Raw genomic sequence first — 25,397 nt, forward strand, 5'->3', positions numbered from 1 at the left:
CACACTTGAACTTGGGTAAGCTATCCACGGTCTTCTCTGTTGCGCACCACAGCGCCGACTCCCTCCTCCCGTGCTCTTCCTCCTCCTCCTCCTCCTCCTGCAGCACCGCTCCGTGAGCTGTAACGGGACACTTTCAGTGCTCCAAACCTTTACTCGCTTCCCATCAACGGTATGTTCAGACTGTCTGCGCGCCTTCCATCGGAGTGGATGACGCCGGAAAGGCGTCCCTGTGATTGTGACATGTGGTGGCTGGTGATGACCGCTGACTCCCTGACGTGGCGTTGAATGATCGGAGGAATTGAGAGGCGACATTGAGGGATTTTACTCAAAATCGATCCGGCCGTCTGAAATGAGCGCGGGGCTGAGGACGGTAAGGTGTGCTCATAAGTTGTATCGACGTCTGCAGGGGTTTTGTTTGTAGTTTTTATATTTGTCTGAAGTTGTAATGAAATACAAGTCTCTTTTTATCTCGCCAACACTGTAACACAGAGGAGGACAAATGATCACACTTTGTGTTTGAGAGTTTTATTTGGAACTAAGTGTATCCAAAATATGAAGTTGTTTCGAATCAATTGTAAGATTACGGTCTTTAAAATGTCCTTCAAACCACATTTGACTTTCGGGGTCGTATTATTATTATTATTATTATTATTATTATTATTATTATTATTATTATTATTATTTTCTTTTCTGCAAAAATCCTCCAAACGAGAGTTGGTTATATGATCGTAATTACGCGACAGATTTAACCGAGTTTAATTGGATATCTATTCGAGATAAGGGCGTAAAAATGTTTCCCAGTGTGTGCTTTTGCAAGTTGGGGAGAGAGAGACAGAGAGAGAGATTTTCCTGCTGAACATAAAGCATCCCTGCCTCTCCAGCAGCTCCTGACAAACGCAGTCACTGTTGACTGACTATGAATATAACATAAGCTCCCTGAATGAATGCTGCATGCAGCACAGCCACTTAATAGAAAACTCCCAGAGTCAAGAATCTAAAAAACAAAACAGAATTGTACGTATTCTCATTTTAATACAACTTTAACTTTTAGTCAGTTTCATAAGTTAATTGGAGGATTCCTAAATGTCACAATGTTCAATAAAACTCCGCTTACTGAATTCTAAAGAAAATGCACAACAATAGGAATTTCATTTTAACTGACTGACCATCTAACCTATTGGATTTGTGTCTATTGTTGCACCAAAATTAGCTGATAGTAACAGTGTAAACGCTTCCTTCAATTAACTTTACAGTAGGAAAAAAGAGGGAACTTCCATTAGGACTACAGATCAGTTAACTACAGTTTATCATTCTCTCCTCTTCCTGTGCGGTGGAAATGAAATACCAGCACCTTGACAGAACTGATTTATTGGTTCCTCAATAACAGGATCTTATCCTCCTGCATCTGAAGCACCGAAGCACTTGGGTACGATCCAGTTCGTCCAAGTGTCATTCACACATTCAATAAGCCTGTATGTACTTTACATGAATACTAAGCAGAACAATGACAATACTGCAGTGTTAGTGTTGGTGGTCCTGGGTAGAAAACTGTGAAATTTAAATTAGGATTATCTAAACTGTTGGGACATTTGAAGAAATGTCACTGTAGCATTTTATTCACACCAAAAGCTGCCAAGAGAAAAGTGGAGGACAGCCAAATATAAGGCAGCTGTATTGTTAGTAACAGGATACAAAAACAAACTACAGAGGATTATCTGAGTGTTTGTAGAATTCAATTAAATGTCAAATAACACAATAAGAGGGCTCACATTGAAATCAGAGTATTAACTATAACTCTTTAAAGCTCTGACACAACTCACCATTCTGGGAAACTTTAACAGCTAACAGTGCCAGTAAATTTCAGGGAAGTTGTTTTGCCAACGGCAAACATTTTGGACCTTGCGCTGTGCAACAGACACTGAAGCACACGGCCAGTAATGTACTCTGAGTGTGAATCATACCGTGAACCTGAACGTTCTTTTCTTCTGTTAGTCTTTCATTTTTAACAGATCATTTTTCTCTCAATGTGAACATGAGCAAAAAATTCCTCGCCTATGCATTCAGCAACGGGCCATTTATAGCAGTACAGCAAGTGTGACTGTCTTCTTTCTCATTGAAAAGAAGTGAAAGAGGAGGGAGGAGCTTCTAGCACTGCAGTCTCCTTTAGGTTTCTCAGTCTTGGGTCTGTCCTCAGTCTTTCCTATTCTTGCTCTGTGTTGTCGTATATGCCTTAATCTCAGTCCATCCTTGCTTCGTTCTAACAGTTCTCTCTCTGTCTCTCTTTCAGTTGCCTGCATGATGCCACCACGGGTTTAGACCCTCCCTAATCCTGTTGTGGTGACACAGAGGATCTTCCTCAGTTCCCCAAACACCCCAGCACTGCAAATTTGGCTCCTTACCTCATGCAGCTCATTCTCTGCAGCTATCAGCCAGTGATCAGTCCTCTTATTCAGGCTTGCCTTTGCTAGACTGGCTTCAGAACAGGATTACCCACTGATTTGATGTTGAAGTCTGGTACACAGACTCAGTCTGCTGTGGACCTCTTACCTCATGACGCTCTGTTGGTTGGGGACCAAAAAAAGGAAAACAGCACTGCACCTTTTCTTTCTTCTGTTTTCCTACGGTAGCAGGAAAACTTTTTCAGATCTGTAAATCAGAAAAACTGATGTTTATTGAGACTGAAAAGTTTCAGAGGGCACTGTCTGCAGACTCTCTCTGTATTTGCTATCTGGTCTGAGCTGTCCACTCTCCAATCGAAGCACAGTGCTCTGTGAATGCTGCCATGCCCATCATCAGCAATGCCAACCATGACTTCAGCAATCTGTCCGTCAGTGATGACAGCAGTCTCGACCACATATTCACTGAGATCCCAGAGACTGAGACTATCAAGGTATGAACACGATTGCTGGTAAATTTAATGGTTAGGGAAGATTTATATTAAACAAGTTCTCAAATCGTATAACAATGATCACCGTTTCATTCTTCGTGCTATAGGGTGTGTACTACCAAAGAGCTCAGTTCATCCGTCGGCCAGAGGACCTCTTGTCCATCGACCATGCTTCCTTGGCAGTGATCAATGTCGGGGGAAACCGCTACACCTTCCCCTGGAGCACACTGGAGCAATTTCCCCTCACACGACTTGGCCGCCTCTGTGGCTGCAGGTCACCTGAGGACATCGCCAGCATCTGTGACGACTACGATGAAGCCCGCAAGGAGTTCTTCTTCGACCGCTCACCATCCGCCTTTAGGGTTATCCTCAACTTCTTGGCTGCAGGGAAACTCCGACTGCTACGAGAGATGTGCATCCTCTCCCTGCACGATGAGCTGACCTACTGGGGCGTGGAGATGGCGTACATGGAGCGCTGCTGCAAGAGGAAGATGTACACGCGCATCGAGGAAGTGCACGAGAAAGAGAGGCGTCAGCAGGAGCGCAGGCAGAAAAACGCCATGCAGCGGGAGACAGTGGAGGAAACACAATACAGAAAAGTGATGAACTGGCTAAGAGATATGGTAGAAAACCCACAGTCAGGCTTACCTGGGAAGATCTTTGCCTGCCTGTCGGTGATCATGGTTGCCGTGACTGTTGTCAGTTTATGTATCAGCACGATGCCAGACCTCAGAGAGGAAGAGGACAGGGTGAGTGGCCAACAGTGCTGATTGTGACCATTTTGATTTAGGTTCAGTCATAGTCTTTGGGTTTTAGTCATGATGTAGGCATCTAAATTCTTTTAGTTTTAGTGTAGTTTTAGTCAACTAAATATGGTAAGAGTACAGTACACCAGATCTAAAGTTGAATCAGCTGACAAAAATGGAAAGTGTAAAGGTTTCTTGTGTTTTTCCTTGACATTGAATGTGAAATGTGCCCATATTTCCACTCTTCCTCCCATGCATTGATATTTTATCACGTTGTCGTGAGACAGGGAGCATGGATGCTAGTTCCTGTCTCCTGCAGAACTTAATTAGTTCTGATTGGATCTCGTCTCTCCAGAATATTTTCATCTCATTTTTATTCACTCACAAAAGGGTCAGTACATTTCAGCCTGTTATTTTTGGTCGTTGAGGAAAATGACTGGCCAGTGAAATCAACACTGGTGACCAAGCGTGTGTTGGCCTGCTGCAAGTGTAGCTATTAGCAGCAGAAGATTCAGAAACCAAGTCAGATTAGTACAAAAGAGCCATAAATGACAATTTTGTAGAGAGAGTCCTAAAGCGATTTATCATGTGAGTGATCGTGACTGCTTAGAATGAAGGCTCATCAAGACATAATCACTAGCACTTCCTTTATTTCCTGGAAACTAACATTAAATGTGTTTAATGGAGATATTTGGTTAATAAACATTTTGCCATTGCTGCAGCTCAGGTGTGGAGATTAGTGGTGGTGATAGATTCCATTATAAAGTCCAGATGATCCCCAAACCCAGGCTATACGCTGGCCCTTTGCAAGTCGGGGTCTGTGCACACATAATTGCATGTTTATGAATAATTGCTTTTAACTGTTTTTATATCACTCCACTCTGGATTGAAGGACAACAAAAAACAAGAGCGAGAACATCTTAGACAAATGCTGATGTTGCAAAAGTGAAAATTCTAAACTATAAAACTCGCTGTCATCTTATCCTCCTCAATATTCTGGGGGGACGCTGCAGTGTCGGTGTGTGATCTGTCTACCCGTAGCAGCACAGAATAATTAAGCCGGAGCTGCTCACTGAGGCCTGTCCAGTATCTGAATAATGAAATGAGCGTACTGTATGTGACAACGTAGACGGACTCACACACGCGTGCATCAACAGACACGCTGTAAAAAACACATATATGCACTACCACTGCACACAGAATAGCCCATCCACTGAAACTGATACAGCGCTCTCTGAATTATGCACACATTTACTCTTTTGTCTCATGTTGGCTCATGACTAACGTCTGACAGCAGCATGTCCCCCATTCAGGACTTGATCATTTTTCATACGCCGGGTGTCCTTGAAGTAGACCTGTCAGGCTCGTTCCCAGCTCCACATTCTTATTCTAGAGCAGCTCAGTACAATTCACAACTGGGCAGCTGTGGCTCAGGTGGTAGGGCAGGTTGCCTACCAATTAGAAGGACAGTGCATCGATCTCTGGCTCTTCCAGCCCACATCCAAAGTATCCTTGGGCAAGTTGGTGAAATCAGAGTTGCCCCCTGTGTTAGAAAGTTCTTAGGCAAAGTTCTGCATGGATGTATGTGTGACTGGGTGAATGAGACTTGTAATAGAAAGCTCCACTATGGCACTACATGAGTACCAGTCCAATTACAGTTCAAAATAATCCCTGCATATCAGGTTCAGGTGTACAATAAAGCAACTTTAACCGAGTATCAGGCTCAAGACAGTACATATGTACGTATGTATGTAAGTTGACACACCTGTTCAATGGAAACTCCTCAAGAAGTGTACAGCAGCATCTCTGTATTGATTTTGATACGAGCAGTCACAGGCAGCCAAAAGATCGAGTGCAGGGAGGGGGTGGTGTTACTGGAGAAGGCCGACAGCAGAATACTTGATGAGTTGTAAAGGCTGAAGAGAGGATTTTGAGAGTCCTGCCAAGAGGAGTCCAGTAGTTAGTGAGAGTCATAGGAACACAGATGGACAAGAGCTTTGGCTCGGGAGTGGATCGAGTCTCCTGGTCTGCTGCTATGCATTCGATATGGACCTTTTAGAGCATGTGATAGATCAAACCTATTACTATTGTCCTAAGTGGAAATATGCAGTGGCTTCAGTTGCTGCTGTAGCTTTATTTTCTATGCAGTGATGACAGTGAAAGGTCCAGCAGAAACGAATGAGAAATGCAGCAGGATTTAAAAGCAAGCAGAGATTGAATAGCATAACATTTCTGATGTGTAGTATTACAGTAGCATTTTTATGTAAATGGTAAATGAAGTTTTCCTGCTTGATATTCACCTCAGGTAAGCACAGCTGCACTGACGGAGACATTGAAAGGCTGCACGCAGCCTTCCCTCGTACACACGCACTTGCAATTACCACGCCGTATTGATTCCTGGTGTAACAGTGTTTCCAGCCAGTGCAAAGTTTTGTGAAACTCTTTCTAGGAGTTAGTGTAACTAGGAGTGTTTGTCTCGATGCCCTGAGGCAGCAGTGTGGGTTATCAGGTCATCTGAGATTTGTATGATTGTGTCTGACATCTCACACCTTTGGGAGGATGTTGTGGGACGTAAGGACATTTAGGTGTATGCGTTCACTCAGGCATGTGTTTGCATGTCTGCGCTCATTCCTAGAAAGAGGATGGCAGTTCCATCTACAAGTAAACAAATCCATCTGCCGCTTTCATGTTTTTCCCTCTGCATGCTCCGGAGGTTCAGACTATTCAGCTGCATTGAACTCCATCTGCAGCGTCCAGCTAGCAAGCAGCGGCAGGGTTCCTGTCATCTTTAATTCACGTAGTCCTGCCGTTTGTCTCTCTGTTCTGTTATGTGCCGGAGTGGGCTGAAATTCCCTCGTCCACTCATAATTCATCCACCTTCTCTGCCTGTTTCTGTTTGGCTAAGGCATGTGAAGGAGAGATAGCGTAAAGTAAAGATGGATTGTGGACTAGGTGGCTGAATAGAGTGAAGGAGAAAAGGAGAGACAGAGAAAGAATGTGCTTTAGGGAGATAAGAGAGGAAGTTTCTGGTAGAAAAAACCCGGCAAGAAACATTACTTAATTTTTCTCCTCTGATTGCTCCCCTTTGTCCGTGTAATGTGTTTCTCTCTGTCCTCAGCTGATCTCGTCTATCAAGCAGTATACCACTAGGAGCTAACAGCTCAGCTCCAGTCCCACTGATAACCACTCTTTCATCCTTCTGTCTCCTGCTGTGGGTGTGCATGTATCTCTGCTTTGTATTATGTAAAAACGTTCAATGTGATTCTGAAATCAATGTCATTTCTGCAGGATGTTTGTAATTGTGACACTTTGACAGAAAGCACAAAAACGCAAGTGGATGCAAGAAACCTTCATATGATTCAACAATGCATCTTTGATCATGTCGAAAAACACCGAACAAGAGTTGAGCTTCATGCCTCGTATACAAATGATGCCAACAGCAGCTTTTGGACTAAAGATAATAAATTGATCTTGTATCAAAGAATATATTGTAGGCAGTGTTGGGAAGATTAGTTTTAAAATGTATTCCACTACAGATTACAGATTACATGCCCCAAAATTTATTTTGTAACGTATTCTGTTACGTTACTCAATGAGAGTAACGTATTCTGAATACTTTGGATTTCTTAATATATTATCATGCTGTTTACAACTACATGAATGTACTATTGCTGTGTGATTTATTACGATTACTGAAGGTCCGCGGCGCCGAACCGTAGTAAAGGGACCTCTGACTAATACGTAGAGTTTGTGTCGGGCTCGTAGCCGAAAACTAGCTTTACTTTGTTGTCTGGGTCAAGTTTTAGACAGAGAGAGGCGTTGAAAGGCTGCTTCAATGGAACTTATTGTTTCGGAGGAAAACATGAACACAGTGTACAGTCGAGTCTTAATAGCTTACTTACAACTGGGCTCGTCAGGCTCTCTTCTTGGCTGAAGTGGTTATTATTATATTTACATGCTTCCAGCTCCCGTTTCTGCTCGGTGACAGCTTTTCCACTCTCCTTCTTCTCCCTCCTCGCGCTCACAGACCCATAACGTGTATGGCAGTCCATTCCCCCTGCAGCACGGACTACACTGCCCATCAGGCTACATGCTTTAGGGCTATGCCTGTAGCATTCTGCCTATTAGCTTAGCACAACAAAAACAACAAAAAGGCGCTCGCTCACCAGGAAACACACAAAGAGAGCGTTACCCTGTAACCATGGCAACCGTAACGCTGCCGCCTGGAACAACAGAATAAACAAAACCCAAACAGTCCTGACCCGCGACAATATGAAACAGGAAAGTACCGCCGTGTAATCCGTTTATTTCAACAAAGTAACTGTATTCTGAATACCACCTTTTTAAACGGTAACTGTAACGGAATACAGTTACTCATATTTTGTATTTTAAATATGTAAACATGTAGATGAACACTTATTGTAGGTGTGATTTGAAGCACTGCTCCCCGTGCAGCTGGTATTTTTTGATTGCTCTGTGGAGGTCTTCCTTTCGACCTTGTGAGCTTGCTCTTGTGTGTTCGCAAAGTCACCGTGGACCTTAAACTTGCACAGAGAGACAGAGAAACAGCCTGAACTGTGATGACTGCTCTTGTGGCCACTCCTCAAACCCTAATTACCAGATCTGAGTCCTTATGACTTTCTCCTCTCCCAAAGGGTCAGTGCTGTAACACATCAGAGGAGATCCAAGCCTGTCATAAATGCACAAGTGCTTGTACCCGAACATGGAGCGATCTAAAAATAGCATTTGCACCATAAGAGTTGCACAGTTATGGTAAATGGCCTGTATTTATATAGCACTTTACTAGTCCCTAAGGACCCCAAAGCGCTTTACACATCCAGTCACCCACACACTGGTGATGGCAGCTACATTGTAGCCACAGCTGCTCTGGGGCGCACTGACAGAGGTGAGGCTGCCGGACACTGGTGCCACTGGGCCCTCTGACCACAGAGGCAACAGGTGAAGTGTCTTGCCCATGGACACAACGACCAAGACTGTCCAAGCCGGAGCTCGAACCGGCAACCTTCCGACTACAAGGCGACCTCCCAACTCTTGAGCCACGATCGCCCTTCCCCAAGGAGACTCTTTGAAGGGCAGATCATCCAAATTTAAATGAAATATCTTTTTGTCAGTTTCAGAATTTTATAATTTTGCATATTTTGCCAAGGAGTAACAAGAAGTGTTATAACATCAATACCAAACTAGGTCTTTCTCTGTTATATAACTTGTGCACATTACACAATTAACACGTTTTTTTTAAGTCTTTAACAAAGAAAATCAAAAGGATTCATATGAAGATGATCATTCAAAGATTAAAAAAATTACTATCAATATATGATTAGTGATTAGTCAGCCACCTAATATCTATATTAGTAAGTGGTCCTGGATTATAATACATTTTCTTTGACCCATTTCTTTTCTTGGCCCATTAAAGTCTAAAGATGCTTGTGTGTGAAATACCTTATAGTAAGTTGAAATGAAAGTGATTTGTTTAATACATCAAAGGCTCCTGTACCTACCTAATAGTACCCAAGATCCATACTATTTCAGGGCTGTTATTAGACTAAGCATGTAATAGTGTTCCTGAGATCACTTATAGTAACATAACTGTGGTTCCTGGGATATTAAAAGTAGAATGAGAGACAGAGTTTTCAGGCCCCTCTTCTGTGGAACCAGCTCTCAGTTTGGCTTGGAGAGACAGACCCCAAACTTTTACTATTAAAACTGAAAAGGTTTTGAGAAAGGTTACAGTTAGGGCTGAAGCAGGTGACTCTGAACCCTCCCTTAGTTATGCCGCTATAGGCCTAAGTTTGGGGGGTTCCCAAGATTCACTGAGCATTTCTTCTGCACTTACCTACTTTTGATCTCTTCATGTTTATTTATTTGTATTTTTGCATTTAATCATTTGTTACTGTTAATCTCTGGCTCACCTGGTTCTGCTGGAGGTTTCTTCCTGTTAAAACTGTGTTTTTCTTCCCCACTGTCACCAGGTGTTTGCTCATAGGGGACATCTGATGGTTGGGTTTTCTCTGTATTGTTGTAGAGTCTTTACCTAACGATGTAAAGCACCTAGAGGTCACTGTTGTAATGGTTTAGTGCAATATAAATGCAATGAGTTGAAGTGAACTGTCAGTGACTCTTTAAAGTGAGACTGGGCTACCAAACTGCTAATGGCTCTCCAAATGAACTTACTGTACGCACAGATGGATACCAGTGTTTATTTACAGAAAGTATTTCAAACTATAGTATAGATTTAGTTAAATAAAGTTCATGGGATGTTTGATGCAGTGCTCTTGCTCAAACGTTGACAGAACTAAAAAGTTGTAGCATCATCTCACTAACTAGCTATTCACAAAAGATCTGTCGCTGCTGTCGAGAGGCTGAAAGGACAAAATAATCATTTCCTCTGATTATCACTCTCAGGTAATCCTGTTTGAGATTATAATCAAGTGTAGATTGAGAAAAAACTCGATTCACGTTATTTTTTAGGTGATATTTTTGGTGTTATTTATTCTAATAAATAACAAAGTAACAAAACTCATCTGTACCTTATGGCTCGCAGCTACAGGATGCTGTGATGTTGCCTTTACTTCTTGCTTGTGTCTTTACTTTTACTGTTTTGGATTAACCTTCACGTTCTGGTTGTGGCCCCCTAATGTAATCCCTCTGGAGTGGAAGCACTTTCTTCCATCAGTGTCACATATTGAGCTAAAAGACACGATGATCTCAGTGAATCGCTCGTTATTTTTGACGCTTGCTTATTCATGAAAACGTTTTTAGACACCAGTAATCTTCTTGAGTCAAATCTATGGTAGCAACACTCAGAAAGAGCAGCAGGTCTCAGTATATATCGATAACCTTCTTGAAATTACATGTTATTGCTCAAATGTCACAAATGAAACAAAGACGCACTTTATTTGTGCTTTCAAAGTAAAACCTGTCTGTATTCATTTTCATCCGTCTATCACAGAAATACGTTCCTGTCATTAAGTGTTGCTTGGAATTAAGTCTGTTTGATGGAGCATTTTCAGACAGCCTCGACAGATCTGCTCTCCTTTGCCTAATTCAGATGCTTTCTGGCCTGGGGAGTCATTTTATGTTCTTAATGCCATAAATTGGAGTGGGATTTGCTGTTCAATAGTTACGTCCCAGGACATTAATCACAAATATCTTGAGACTGAGGGACAGACTACGTGGCTCAAGCGCCACACTGAGCGTTCTGATTCATCCACATCTTCTCAAACAGAGACTGGTCAATAGTCCCACTGAGTTACAGAGCTGGGCTGTTGATTGCGGACGAGAAGGATTTCTTATTTTTTTAGGAGATACAAAACTGACATAATGAGTCTTGTGATGTCTGAAGGAAGATAAAGTATCACTTTATGTATTTGAGAGAAGAAGGTAATAGAGGAGTAAGAGACGAGTGGTAAATATTAAAACATCTGCATTCCAATTTCTGTTTTCTCAAAGGAGCTGTTCAGTATTTAGAGGCTGTCTCAGACAAAGTGGTAAATAAGAAAGAGGAGACACACATGTGTGCGCACACATTCTCGGCACAGCAAACCTAACTCATTTCATATTATTTTGCTAGCATTTTTAGCCCCCCCACCCGTCCCCGCCTGCCGGTGAGCGTCATACGAAGCACACGTCCTTGACACTGACTGTGCATTTGCAGCACAGTCAAAAATCTATTTTTAGACATCAATTCTTAATAGCGTAGCATGTTGCATTTGATATGCTGAACTCTAAGGTCATTAAGATAAAGTTAGTTTATGTAATGGTGTGTAATCACTCTTGGAGTCCATTAAATGACCTTCTATTCATGTCATCTTCAACAGAGCCTCAGTGATGGAATAATAACCTAAAAGCAATTACTGTCAGTAATCCTTCCACATCTAAATTATGGGCAGCACTGAAGATCATTCATTAATAATACGATCACATAGCTGCCTTTAAGAATGGCATCTCATGTTTGACAGGTGATGGGTCAACCCAGTATCACAGCAAAACGTGTAATAGACACGCGAGTCCACCGTGTCCTTTTCACGCTTTGCCTCTCCAAATCTGAAATGGACACGCATGCAGAAATTGCATTACCAGCAGGGGGAGATGATATACTTAAAGTTAGTGTTTTAATTCCAGGATCCTTAATCGTTAGAATCGAGTAAGCTAGGTGGCTAATATGTATAATGTCTGTTTAATGCATGATTATTTTCATGTTGGCTTGATACTGCAGATTACCGAAACTTACTGCAACGTCTGCATCTGTGAAATGGACACAGTGGACCGGTGTGTTGTGATATGAATGGGTACATATTGTAGCGCTGACCTGCTATGGAACAGGTAGCATCTCATGTAATCTATGAGACAGGTTTACATATAATATAGTAAATAAAACAATAGAAATAAGAAACGATTGGCCAGGAAAGAGTATAACATTTACTGGTTGTCAGAGATCCAAGCGTCTGAAACCAAAAACACGCTTTTGCCTGAGTCTGGATCCTTATCTGGCATTTTATGTCCAGCTTCACTGAAAACCAGTATTGGCTGTGATTACATCTCAGAAGAATTACTGGCCTCCTGCTTCTGTGCTAAATTCCATTATGTGAATCAACAAAGACATTTTTTGTCTGTGAGGGGGGAGTTGTGATTTGGAGACCAACATTTTTGACTATCTGGACTCGGAAGCATGAATGAATTCCCCCTGCAGCTCAGAGCAGCAGTGACAGCGATCTGATAAGTTTTGTGTGAGCATAATGTAACTAAAGGCTCCCCCTGCATGTAATTTAGCTTAAGATGATTTACTTGCACACCTGAGATGTGAAACATAATGTAATAGATGCACAGAATTAACACGAAGGCTAGTGTGCATGTGTGTGCACACGTGTGTGTGTGTGTGTGTGTGTACTCTCTCTGTCATTGGCCAAATTCAGAAGACAAAGCACTGTCATCAGTCATAAGCTTGTTTGTGTGTTTAACAACAGAGGCACAAAATTAAGCATGCGTGCTTTGTGTGTGATGATTCCCCCCCTTCATTAAATTCACACAAAGAGAGCATAAATAGGTGCTGGTGTGTAAAGTTGGTTGCCTCAGCAGGATGCGAGTCTGCCAGTTACTCAGGGTTACTATACTTAAGTAACTAAGTAAGACTTTAGAGAAGCAGGTGGCTGCAGATTAGAGGGAATGAAATAGAGGCCGGAGAAGTAGGAAAAAGAGGTGGCTAAGTCGGCGGTTTGTGTACACGCACTGTCCTTTTAAAATGGCAGACATTAGATCTTTTCTAAACTTGCAGACCTTCAGACCACAAGAAGGTCTGCAGTTACAGTACATGCTAATAATCAGATTCCACTGCAGCTGGAATAATTGTAGCAACACTTTGAGTTAGCATGCATATGCATTTCCTTGTTTGTTTCCCCGGGCATGTATGTACTCTGAACGTATCAGTTCCAAGCAGATTCCACGCCTGTTACGGCCTATCTGCTTATGAGCTGCATTCCCTCCGTCGGATGTGCCGCATGGCTGCCAAGTGGGATTATTGAGAGAACAGCAAAGCATGAGGTGTTTATCCTGTCCATGCCAGAGTGGGATCGCACAGCATAGATAAGTACAGCAAAGCACGGGAGCCATTCCTCAACCTTTGTCTCCTGTAACACATTTTAAATTCAAATTCTGCTTTTTAATTCAAAGTGTCTCACCCGATGTTGCCAGTTTATGAATTTTAAAATCACTTGATGCTTTTGTGATGACCTTTAAAAAGAAATGAAAGACATGCAACAAAGATGCATCACACACACTTCCATAAATGTCAAGTAGCCTTCACATTCGTGCTGTGCTCAAAAGGTGAATGAGAACAAATATAGAACATACTGGACATGAACTTCCTCCTATAAATTAATATTTTGACATCTACAAGTTAAAATGCATTTGAGAGTTGCATCATATGAATCTCTGTAAACTGTATACATACTTATAGCAACAGGTAAAGATGCACAGAGTCCCTGAGTGTGATCTGGTAATACAAATATAAGAGCAAGCTGCATAAAAAAATAAGCTGACTATTCAAAGATTAAAGTGGTAATTAGAGAAAGAGTATTTTCCCCGTTTCATATGTTCCAAATATCTAATATCTGCCATGAGCCCGCCTCCATCTTTGCTTTCTATTTTAAATTTTTGTCCGGTGCATTTTCTTCTGAATTTGCCTGCTTTTGTCTAAATGCAGCAAAAGCTGATTAATGAAAATGCAAAATATTTGCTTGTGTTTTGTCTGTTTAAAAGAATTTGTCAGCTTTTCTTCAGCTGCAGTGTGTTGAGCTTTCAAACTATTGAGCTAGAAAATTAGTCTGAAAATATTTAGTAATTTTCACAGATCATTTCAATATAAAAAGCTAAAAATCTATTTATTAGCAGAGTCTCAAATATGACTTTAAATCTTGTGAATAGAAGCTTATTTTCCCAAATACAAAAACACAATAATGACCTTAAATGCTTCAAATTTCTTTCCCCTGAGTGATTTTGCTTCATTTGAGTTTTCAATAATTCGGTTTTAAAGTGATTTGGCAACTTGGTATCACCTTCTTTACAACAGTATTTTAAATGGTTTGTAAATAACAGGACATAGCACAGCCTACAACTGTAAGCAAAAGGAAGTTGGTCTTAAACGTGCAGCACAGTGTTTGTGCTTTATGGCCAAATATCTCCACTTAGTTCCCGTCTGTGTAAAGAACATCTCTGTGGTTTGATCAGATGGAACCTCTGCTATAGTTCTATATATTGTCTTTAGAGAGGAGAAGCCTTCTCCTGACAACCCTTCCAAACAAGCAGTACTTGTTCATTCTTTTTCTAATTGCACTGTCGCGAATGTTAACTTTTAGCATGCTAACTGGGCCTGTAGAGTCTGAGATGTGGCTCTTGGGTTTTTATTATTTTTTTGCACACTCTGACCTTGAATGACATTTTGTTGAGACACATTTATTGCCAACATGTAGTTTTCATAAAGGTGTTTACACGCACTGATGATTAATTAACCAAGGGCATTTGATCAGCAGCACCTGGCTGCTACTTCCCCTTAGCTGTCACAGGACTGCACAGAGCCCTTTGAATTCTTTCTTTTTTCCCATAACTGTAGGTAAAGGTTCTTTTTGCTTGACCTTATCTAGAACATGATTTTTGGTGAGTGTTTGATAGGATTTACCAGACCTACAGATATGATGATCATATTTGCGCATGCTAATGAAGCCACAATATTGTGAAACTGCACATGTGTGCATAACTCATATCAGCAGGTAGAGTGTTTGCCCCATAATCGGAAGGTCGGGGGTTCAAATCCATCGAACGACTACCCTGAGGCAACCCTCAGCAAGGTACCGTCCCTACACACTGCTCCCCTGATGCTGGATCGGTGGCTGCCCACTGCTTCACTGAGTGAATGCGTTAAATGCAGAGAGTAATTTCCCCACAGGGGATTAATAAGGTATACAAGGAAAAAAAAAACTACCCACATGTCTACGATGCCAAGATGGCTGCCAAATGGTAAGACTTAATTCCACGAACGAAAGCTCAGCATAATTAACAGATGCACTGCAAACAACCTTGTAACTGAGAAAACAGCTCTACTTATGCATGTAGAAAGTAATTTGTGATGTGGGACAGCTGTGGAGGCAGGAAGCACATTGGCACAGTTATGCGGTTGTGTAACAGGAGCCCACACAGCTGACACCTGGTGGACAGGTGTGGAATAACACCGGTGAGGGAAAACTCCCCAGAAAAGCCAGCCGGCCCAAAAGATCAATTAAAAGTAGACAGAGTAGGATGTGGTAGAAAACCAGTTGTGACAGTGACACACAAACAAGCAGCAGATGCTTAATTTCCTGAGGTTACATACATGACATTTGCCAACTCCCTTTTCACAAGACAGCTCAGTCGTGTCGTAACAGCAATCACTCTTTGTGTCACGCTGCATTCCCCCACACACTCAGAGTGAGCCGGTGCACACTGCAGCCAATAGTTTGCTTTTTTCTTTTCAGCTCCACGTTCTGACGAGACATTTTTATAATTTTCTTACAGATAAAAAATAAAACGCTTGCACAAAATGTTTTTGTGATCATAAAAGTTGATGTTCGTCTACTGAAGGCGTGTGTGTGTCTGTGTGCGCCCGATGTGCCTATAGTTTGATGGGACACTAAACAATTTAAAATACTGGATGAGGAACTGACATCACATTAAATTGCTTTTATAGCAGTTTGCACTGAAACTGGAGGCTACAGACAGACTTTACTAGTGTGTGTCTGTTTGTGTGCATGCAGGCATGAAAGAGAGAGTCTAACAAGCAAAAACCTTTGTTAAAATTTGTCATCTCTGCATTTGTGGATGTTTGTGTGTCCATGTGCTGCACGGACAGACAGACAGAGAGAGAATAGAGATGCAGAGTTGCAAATGGTCCCCATGGTTCAGATGTCACCTCTTCTTTTCCTCATCAACTTTGCTTGTAATCCCTTTCTCCTCTCTCCCTCTGCACCACTTAGCCACCCACTTTCCTTTCATCTATTCTTCTTTTTTCTCTCCCGTATCTCTCCGAGCCACCTTCTCACTTTCATTTTTCTCTATTGGGGTTTTCATGCATGAACAATCTCTTGGTCTTTATCAGTGATGGATAACTCTGAAGGCTTTACAGCTACTTCATATGAAGATAAAACCGTGCAACTCTATGCTGACACAAATGTCCGTGGTAAGGTGCTCAGTGTAAGGAGTCGTACTCTATAGAGAATAGCTCGCTGTTTGAGGCTCTTATTTATTACAATATATCTCAAGGATTCTTGTAATGGGTGCATATAGTCCACACGGCATATTCTACCCAGTGTGCATGCGTGCGTGTCCATATGACTAGTGAACACATTGCTCGATGTTGGCAGTTCCAGGTTAAGGACAGCTGCGTGTCTTTTGTGGTTGTCCTCGCTGTCCATCCACACACTCCTTTATTCAGCTTTTCTTTAGAGCGTTCAAAGTGAGGGCAAGGTCAGTAAAGCAGCATAGAGGAAAAGTGTTTAGTGGTGCAAAGTTTGTTCAAGGTCTGCTGCACAGTAAAGCTGACTGATGGGCAGAATCTTTGCTTTTGCTCCCATTTCCAACTGTACCTCTTGATATGCAGGACTGCAGAATCATCGTGGGAGAAGGAGCCCCAAGAGATGTAGAAGAAAGAGGAATGAAGAGTTATACGGACATACTGTGAAGGAGTCAGAGAATGAACCACAGTTTATAATCATGCAGTGGTTAGAAAAGCAAACATTCCTGAGTTGCTGTAGCAGCATGACAGTTGCGAAGAGTTGTCCTAATTATCTTTTGAACACAGTGAAAATGTGCAGCTTTATTTGATCCACACGTGAAAAAAAACATTCATAATTCAGAGATATAGAAGCTTTCTCTTGTCCAACAATAGAGACACACATTTACACTTCAAACCCACGGTACACGGAGCGACCCCACAGCCAGTAGCTGTCTGACTGCACAGGGTAGATGCTAAGCTGCCAACATTAATATAAAGCTCAACTGATGCTGACACAACAGTAACAGTATGATGGCGATGAACCAGTGCGGGGGTCAGAACGAGAAAAACACCATCACGAGCTGATTGAATGTTTCTGACCGTCTGCTTAACCATGAACACAAACACCGTGTAGCACATTGCAAGTCGTCAAAATTACGCAGTTAAAGCCAGATGTTTATTTAGAGAGACGACAGAAAAACCGTCATGCAGAAAAGCAGCTATGCTGAAGGGTCAGCAGACATTAGCTTGGATCACTTTGTATAGGTTCAATCAATTTTCCTGTTGACTCCTGGGGGAGCATAGGTCCGCAACAACACCATGCCAACGGACTCTGTTCTGGGCTGCTCTCTTTAGCTTGTATAGGTTGTAATGCTGTGATAGTTTTATGCTTATATATATTAATATTGTAGCATCTGGCTTCTCCTTGTTATTGCCGTATTCAAAACAAGGACAATTGTCAAGGTCACACAGACATTTTCAGCTGAAACCTTTTTCTCCACACTGTGTTCACATTGTAATACCAAAATAATGTATTACATAGCAAGTGTAGTATCTCAAGTTGCCTAAGATGCATACTTTACATTTTCAAAATAGCGTCATCATACATAAGTATTAAACATTTTAGTTAATACTTAAACTGTAAGGTGTGGATGTGATCACATATAATGAGCTCTGGCTGAGTGCAGGGCTGCTTTTAGGGCACTTCAGCCAAAATATAATGATCAATATTGTCATGCATGTGTTTATTTTGTAAAACACACATCTAGTGCAAAATAGCAACTCAGTTCAGATCAGCTCGACCTTTGGGTAGAATTTTTTTGCGTCATACATATTGTTCATTTTGTCATAGAGTTCTTTTTATTCATTTACTTCGAGTTGATTTATGCCCCACATATCTGCGGGATTCTGTAGAAATACCATTTTTATCTCCGAAATATAAGGAAAGCTGCAATAATACTAATACTAATAATAATAATGTATTTTCCTCTTTGCTCATTTTAAATGTCCTTGCCATGAGAATGCCTCAGTGTTCGTTGCCCCCACTGCAGTCTTTGTCTTAATTTGACATTGGGATGTGTTAATGCAGATGATAAAACGAGACCCCCTATGAGACAGCTGTGGGGTGAATGGTGTCTGTGCTGAAATGTGCTGTTGCTGGCATTAGTTCCACAGAGTCATTCGGAGGAGATAAGGTCAGGGAGATAGTTAGTATTGTGGGAGGTTATTGTGTGCACAATTGTGTCTGTAGTTGAAAGGCAGAGAAACAGAAGTAGAAGGCTTGGAGCTCTAACAAATGGTCTATTCTGCAGAGAGCGAGAGCACAAAGCTGCGATAGGCCTGAGAAAGAAAGAGCCGCGAGGAGAGGATGGTGCTTGTGTCAGACAGAACATCTACACTGTGACAGAAAGTGCCTTAAAGATTCATGCAGGGAGACCACAGAGTTAGACATCAGACAGAAAAAACACGATGAATGTCCTGAAACTGAGAAATTTAAAGGTTTATATTCAGTTAATATTTAGGTAATGATTTGCTGTGGTGTGTCTTTTCCTTTAGTTCAACAAAAATATCAAGCAATGAGTCCTTCAGACCTCTGGAGAAATCATATATAGCCATCGTGGTTCTACTTTTAACTGTGCGGGCTGCAGCTTTATTGAATACATTTTAACATGAGATGTTAAATACATCATAAATTCTCAGAAACATTATGATGCAATGACCAGCTTAAGAGCGATGTCGCTGTCGACTCAAAGGCCAAAATAAAACAAAGAGTTTTTGTGATTTTGCTGAGAAACCAAAAGAAAGCTGTAAGCCATCATGTTGCCTGCTGCATGTGGAAACTAGGATGTCTTGGCTAACATATTAACCACACTGATGTTAATGATACACTAAATGTGTTTCTGCCCTGCTCCTCCTTCTAGGAACCATTAAAGGTTCATGTTTATCACGATTGTCGGGACTAAAGTTTATTCATCTGTTTTTGAATCATGTTCAGCAACTTTTACATCATTTCTTTCCTAGAAATCCTCACATTTAGAAAGCCGTTTGGTGCAATTAGCAAATATCAAAAGCTAAACTGAGACAGTGACTGAAATCTTTAATTACTAGTCTAAAATTGGAAAACAAAAGACTGATCGATTTTAATCGATGTCTTCAGTTAACAGAGAGCTTTTTTTACTTCTTATAGTCACATAGAGACTTTAAGCCACCTGGGAGACATGAAGCCTCATACATATTGTTTTAGGCTTACAGTTTCATCACAGTGGGGGTCAGTTCCTACCATAAGATAGCAAAGAGGTCAGGCTTAATTTTATTTCCATGCAGCAAGTGAAAGATGTGGAATCTTGGGTTTGAATATTTTACTGGGTGTAAACACCATAAAACTCAGCGAAGCCTTGAAAGAAGCTGATGCTGCATTATGCTACAGTATGCAAGTCGTACTGGATGTAAATCTAAAGCAACATGAAGTTACTTAATGAATATTTGTCCATTAAAAATAATGATCAAAAGAACTACATCTGCCATGAAAGGCCTTATATATAAAACATTAACACAATACAATCAAATAAAATTAATCCTTTTCAAAAGCATTTAAACAGTTAATATTAAGACCTGTTCAAATGTAGATTGTAGAGCATAAAACCTAAAAAGTGTCTCACCAAGACAAATTTGTCCTGAACTTTGAAGAACTAAGATTCATGCCAGAGAGCTGAGAGACTGTCCTCCTTTATAGACTGGATAAACGCTGCTATTATCACTGCTAGCATCACTGCATGATGCAACCTGCACAAAGGAACATCTTTGAAAGTCACAATATCTTAGCACACATATTCCTGCACCAGCATTACAAAATATGCAGAGCCACTCTGCAGGAATGAAGCAAAAAGGCAAAACATCACAGTGGGATTAAAAAGAGTGAAAAAGGCAGAGAGGACACAAGTGATAATGCAACACGAAGTAAACAGATGTATGTGTGTATGACGGATACAACGCATAGAGAAACTTCACTTAGTGGAACGCTGAATGAATGAATGAATGAATGAATGAATGCAGGCTTTAATGCAGAAGGAGAGCAGTGTGAGGGGCGAGCACAGAATGAAGAATGAGAGGGGAGGGAGTTCGAAGAGGGCGATACAGGAGGAAAGAAGAATAAATGATGAGAAGGTGGAGATGGAGGCAGAGGGATGAAGGAGAGGCTTGCAGGAGGATAAAAAAGTTGTGAGATAGAAGGGAAATGAATGAGACAGTGCAGATAAAAGCAGAGAGTGAGCAATGGGAAACGTGGGGAGAAATGGGGGGGAGGCTGATGAAAGGAGTGTCACAGAGAAGACATAAACAGTGTCTGTCTTAATAATGCGGTCTCACATTCAGCCTGTGTAAAAACCAAATAACTCATAACATTATGAAAAACTGATGATTCCCCATCATCGGGGCGCAAAGTCTCCTCTTCACAGAGGGGATACTTTAGCATATTTCTCACTTACTACAGTCAGAAACCGACAACAAAGTGTTGCCTGAAGAAACTGCGCTTCTAAGAGAAACATTGTAGCAAATACTCAGAACAACATATATTCAAAGTCACATGACAAAGAGCTGTCCTGGCTGCGAGGAATATATCTGCGTGATGGCACAAGTGTGTGAAAACGAGGGTCAGTCAGCAGCAGTGTCATGTACACACACACACCCCACTCCCACTATTCTTTTAGAGGAGTTTTTTATTATTGCATTGCTCTTCGTTGACACTGTCGTTGGAGGGCACACAAGTTTGATTGCGTTTTGTCGCCACTCCCATGGAGGATTAATCCTTGAGGTCTTCCCAAATGCAATAATTGATCGATCACGTCACTTTATAACCCACCAGTGCAGCTGCAGTAGCTTTAGTATGCTGACCGAATGTAACTTATGATTAATTAATGAATACCAAAGACGATTATCTGACCTCTGAATCTTCTCCCTGTGCTTTTCTCACCATCTGTCTTACTCCCTGTCAATTCTCGCTTCTCTTATCCTCGATTTCTCTGCCTTGCCTTCTCTTCCACCTCAGGGCGAGTGTTCATCTAAGTGCTACAACATGTTCATCATAGAGACGGTGTGTGTGGCCTGGTTCTCCCTGGAGTTCATCTTGCGGTTCATTCAAGCTCAGAGCAAGCTGGACTTTCTCCGCGGGCCGCTCAACATCATCGACGCTATGGCCATCCTGCCCTACTACGTTTCCTTGGTGGTGACAGAGAAAGACCCAGCGCTGGAACACGAGAGGCCGGGAGGAGGTAAGGGCTACCTGGACAAGCTAGGCCTGGTTTTGAGGATCCTGCGAGCGCTGAGAATTCTCTACGTGATGAGGCTGGCTCGCCACTCTCTCGGCCTGCAGACGCTGGGGCTGACGGTGCGACGCAGCACCCGGGAGTTTGGCCTTCTGTTGCTTTTTCTCTGCGTCGCTGTCACCCTCTTCTCCCCGCTGGTGCACTTGGCTGAGAGCGAGCTCACAGGTACCCATGACTTCACCAGCATTCCCGCCTCCTACTGGTGGGCCATTATCTCCATGACGACAGTGGGATATGGCGATATGGTGCCCAGATCCATTCCGGGACAGGTGGTAGCACTGAGCAGCATCCTCAGTGGCATTCTCATCATGGCCTTCCCTGCTACTTCCATCTTCCACATGTTCTCCCGCTCCTACCAAGAGCTCAAGATGGAGCATGACCGATTGTTCAAAGAGGAGTGCGTGGCTGCCGCTGCAGCTGCTGCTGCCAGTGGGGAGCCACAGGAGGCGGGAGGTGAAGGAGGCGGTGAGAACTCGGCTCCACCTAAAATGCATCTAGACAATGATAATGTGCACTCGCTGGAATCTCTGGCTCTGTTAGGGAAAGGTGGCGAAGCTGCTGGAAATAATAATCACAGCCTTCCGGCAGCAGCTTTCTGAGCTGCATTTGCACAGACTGACCTCTAAGATGTGACTGTGCAGTATACGATGAAAGTACTGTTTCCAAAAGGCCTCACTATCTACACAGCTCTGAGGGCATCTGCATTGTTTGGATAAAAAGAGATTAAGCAAACATTACGCATTTCTTTTGCTCTTCAAGGATTTCATAAGGAGTAAAAGTGTCCGCGCTGAGAGACACACAACCCTTTAAATCGGATGATTTTGTCCGACCAGAAAGCCTCTGCAGCAATATTAGTAAACGGCTGCGTCCATAAACATGCAATATTCAATCCAAAGTTGCTTTTCCTCCCACTGTGAAAATACTGACTGTAACTTTTAGTTTCATTCTCATTACTTTTTAATCTGTTGCCTACAGTATGACCTCAGTGTGTTTCGTACTGTATACTAGCTTGAAGCCATGCTATAGCAAATTGATTGTCTCATATATGATACGATTCATCTCTCTTGTGTATATTTCTATGCTTGGACTGAAATGGTTTCTCCATTCTCAAATATAAACTCCAGGTAAACGATTAAGAAATTGCATAATTATTCCAAATGTTTCTAAATCAGTGACAAAAGAAACGGACATGGAGGAAAAAAAGGTGTTTTTATTTGAATGAAGACGAGCGTGAGTGAGAGAGAGTGAGCACTAAAACCATGAAATGTACTTTGCAACGCTCCAAATAAAAGCTCTCCTAGTAATCTGAGAGAAATCCGTTTTCTGGTCTGTATTTTTTTTCCTTGGTGCGATGGTCTAATCTCTGCTCATCTGGGATGCTCAATCAGAGTCCTACTGCTGAACATTTACTCTGAGAAGAAGAAACAGAAACAGCTGCCGCTGCCAGACAGAGAAGTATTCTGTGAATTCTGTGGCAATCCGCTTCTTACATCACCTTCTCGTTTTCATGCGCACAATTACAGCACTGTGGAAGAGCGTCTCTCTAATGTCTAATCTAATGTTTTTAAGACAGCCGTCTCTGGTTATTGTTGATCTTCGTGTCTGGAACAAATCTGTCCTCATCTACTCTGTTTAATCCCGCTGTGGCCTTTGGACCTCTCAGAGTTCTTTTACTGAGAAGAGTTGCCTGCAGCACCGTGGGGTCCAAGAAGGTTGTGGAGGCACGCAGGGACATGACAGATGTGGATGTAATCTAGATTAAAGTTGGGATTAAAACCCCCACAGGGAAACGGGTTACTGCCTGAAACTCAACTTCATCCAGTTGCTTCAAATAAGATTTATCTTTTTTTTTCTCTATTAATTCAGTGGCAATTTCTTTTGCTTTATTGTGGTTTTCATGCCTTAGAATTAAGATTTACATGCACATGATGAAATATAATGTATTTTACAAAGTTTTTTATCCATCTGTATACTCAGTAGGTAAAGACACATTGATATTATAAACAGTATATAATGGGGTTTTGCAACACTGATCATAACTCGTATGGACCATTATTCTAAAAGCAGCTACGGGGGATCAAGTATTCTCATATGTCTGTGTAGCTCATCGTCACAAATCATTATTGATGCTCAAAAGTAAAGTTCAGTCCAAAAAGTCACTTACACGTCAAAGACAAGAAAGATGAATGTTTGATAAAGACCTTTTCAAGGACTTTCGCTTTTGAGCGGCACTTTTTAAACGACTAAAACATTTTATTCTAACTTGAAAATGTTCTAATATTTTCTCTTTGCAGAAAGTTGCATTAAAAAAGTAATATCATTTAGGATGTTGGAGCCAGCAGGGTGTTTGCTAAATAAAGCTAAGCCCTTTAATTTTTTGTACAGGAATCAGCCCATTGTTTTATGAAGGTTGTGTGGGGTCAACCCTCAAAAAATATCTTTGTGTTTTACATTTTTATTTGACCTTTCCAGTCAACACATCACCGTTTTTGCATTAATAAGGCAAATATATGTAGAAGAAGACACGCAGACACGGAGGCGAGAAGGCCATGAAAAAAAAAGTATATTTAGACAGTCTGTGTAGAACAAAAAACGACTGTTACTTAGCTAGCCGGTGGTCACGTGCAGGTGTTTAATGCAGTTTCAAATCATCATGGTAAGCTAAGCTAATTACAATCTGGCTCTGTCTCCATACAAACATAACAGCAGCAATAATCCTCTTACCTAACTCACATGGTTAGATAAGAAAATAAGAACGAGCATCCAGTGCATTTTCCAAAAAGGACAGTGCTCAGCGCAATTATCTGCTCACACTGTATCATTCTTATGTATCAATCTTAACAGGTTTTGATTAGCATTGGTAACAATAACAAAAATGTCTCAATTATATAATTTTGGACAAAGCAATGCTACGAGTTATTCAAATAAAGAAATCACACAGGAGGGATCAGAGGAAGACATTTGTTAAGTTTTAAGTAAGTTTTCTATATAAAGACCTATTGGCCATGCTTGTAGCCAGAATTATGTAATGTAGTGAGGGACTGACACACCAGAGGGGAACACAGCTGAACCTAATTAGACACGACGAGACACAGACCTTCAAAGTAAAACAGGAAACTCACAAACTGTTTTACAAACACAAACTCAGAGGCATGAACAGAGCACAGAAGGGAGAACACTAAAACCTTAAGAACTAATACAAAATAAGAATCAACACAAAACACAAGATGATATCAAAATGAAACACAAAACTCTGGGTCACCGATCCAGGACCATGACACTTTCTCTCTTTCTTGCACGGATAAACTGTCTCTCACACGCCTACTTATTTTTTCATCCATGGTTTTAGGGGGAGTATTTCTTGCTCATTGACAGTCGAAAGGTCGCTGCATGCATTCATTGTTCCATGATGTGGGCGCTGAGGAACCCTTTGACAATGTGATAAGAAAGGCTGAACAAATAAAGTTAACTTGAAAAATGTGTATGTCATGCCAGCGTGGATGTGGTAGAGGTGTTTGGATGGAGGTGAGGATTGGGACTCAGCATACAGCAGATGGAGCATCTGTCATGTATGTCGCTTCTAGCTCTGTGGCATTAAAGAAATCTCAGCAGACGCTTATTACAGTTTTGGGGAAGGAAGAGAAGAAGAAGAAAGCTTGATGGTATAAGTCTGTCATGATGGTAGCTCAGGTAGGCCCCAAAGTCAGGCTTTGCCATTATCCAGAGACATCAGCTGCCCTCACTGCCAGTCAACATCTACTAATGCTTGGCACTACTGTTTAAGCTGATTTATCCTGCACACAGTTCTGTGCATCTGCAAGTTACTTTGCAACCCACCCTAACCTCACCTCTTTTTTCACAACCCTAATCAAGGTCATTTCTGTTTTCATTCATTCTTTCTGTTT

The 25,397-nt window shown here is 41.6% G+C and overlaps 1 protein-coding gene across 1 annotated transcript; it reads left to right on the plus strand.

Moving 5' to 3' along the window:
* On the plus strand, positions 1 to 23,499 carry kcng4a (potassium voltage-gated channel, subfamily G, member 4a). The gene is made up of 4 exons (XM_085461191.1): positions 1 to 370; positions 2,288 to 2,890; positions 2,995 to 3,636; positions 21,216 to 23,499. Exons 2-4 carry the CDS (start codon positions 2,783 to 2,785, stop codon positions 22,089 to 22,091), a joined length of 1,626 nt encoding a protein of 541 aa, XP_085317317.1. The 5' UTR covers positions 1 to 370; positions 2,288 to 2,782; the 3' UTR covers positions 22,092 to 23,499.
* The last annotated feature ends 1,898 nt before the right edge of the window (positions 23,500 to 25,397 follow it).

The sequence above is a fragment of the Copadichromis virginalis genome, linkage group LG7 (genome assembly GCF_057382275.1).
Source record: "Copadichromis virginalis isolate Kocher_CV1m ecotype Utaka linkage group LG7, C_Virginalis_male_GT1.1, whole genome shotgun sequence".
Lineage (NCBI taxonomy): Eukaryota > Metazoa > Chordata > Actinopteri > Cichliformes > Cichlidae > Copadichromis > Copadichromis virginalis.

What these genes read in the sequence shown, in the direction of transcription:
- kcng4a (XM_085461191.1), top strand. Translation starts at nt 2,783, where the DNA reads ATGCCCATCATCAGCAATGCCAACCATGACTTCAGCAATCTGTCCGTC. An exon ending in CAGAGACTGAGACTATCAAG is followed by an intron (nt 2,891 to 2,994) that starts GTATGAACACGA and finishes TTCGTGCTATAG; the next exon opens with GGTGTGTACTACCAAAGAGC. An exon ending in TCAGAGAGGAAGAGGACAGG is followed by an intron (nt 3,637 to 21,215) that starts GTGAGTGGCCAA and finishes CTTCCACCTCAG; the next exon opens with GGCGAGTGTTCATCTAAGTG.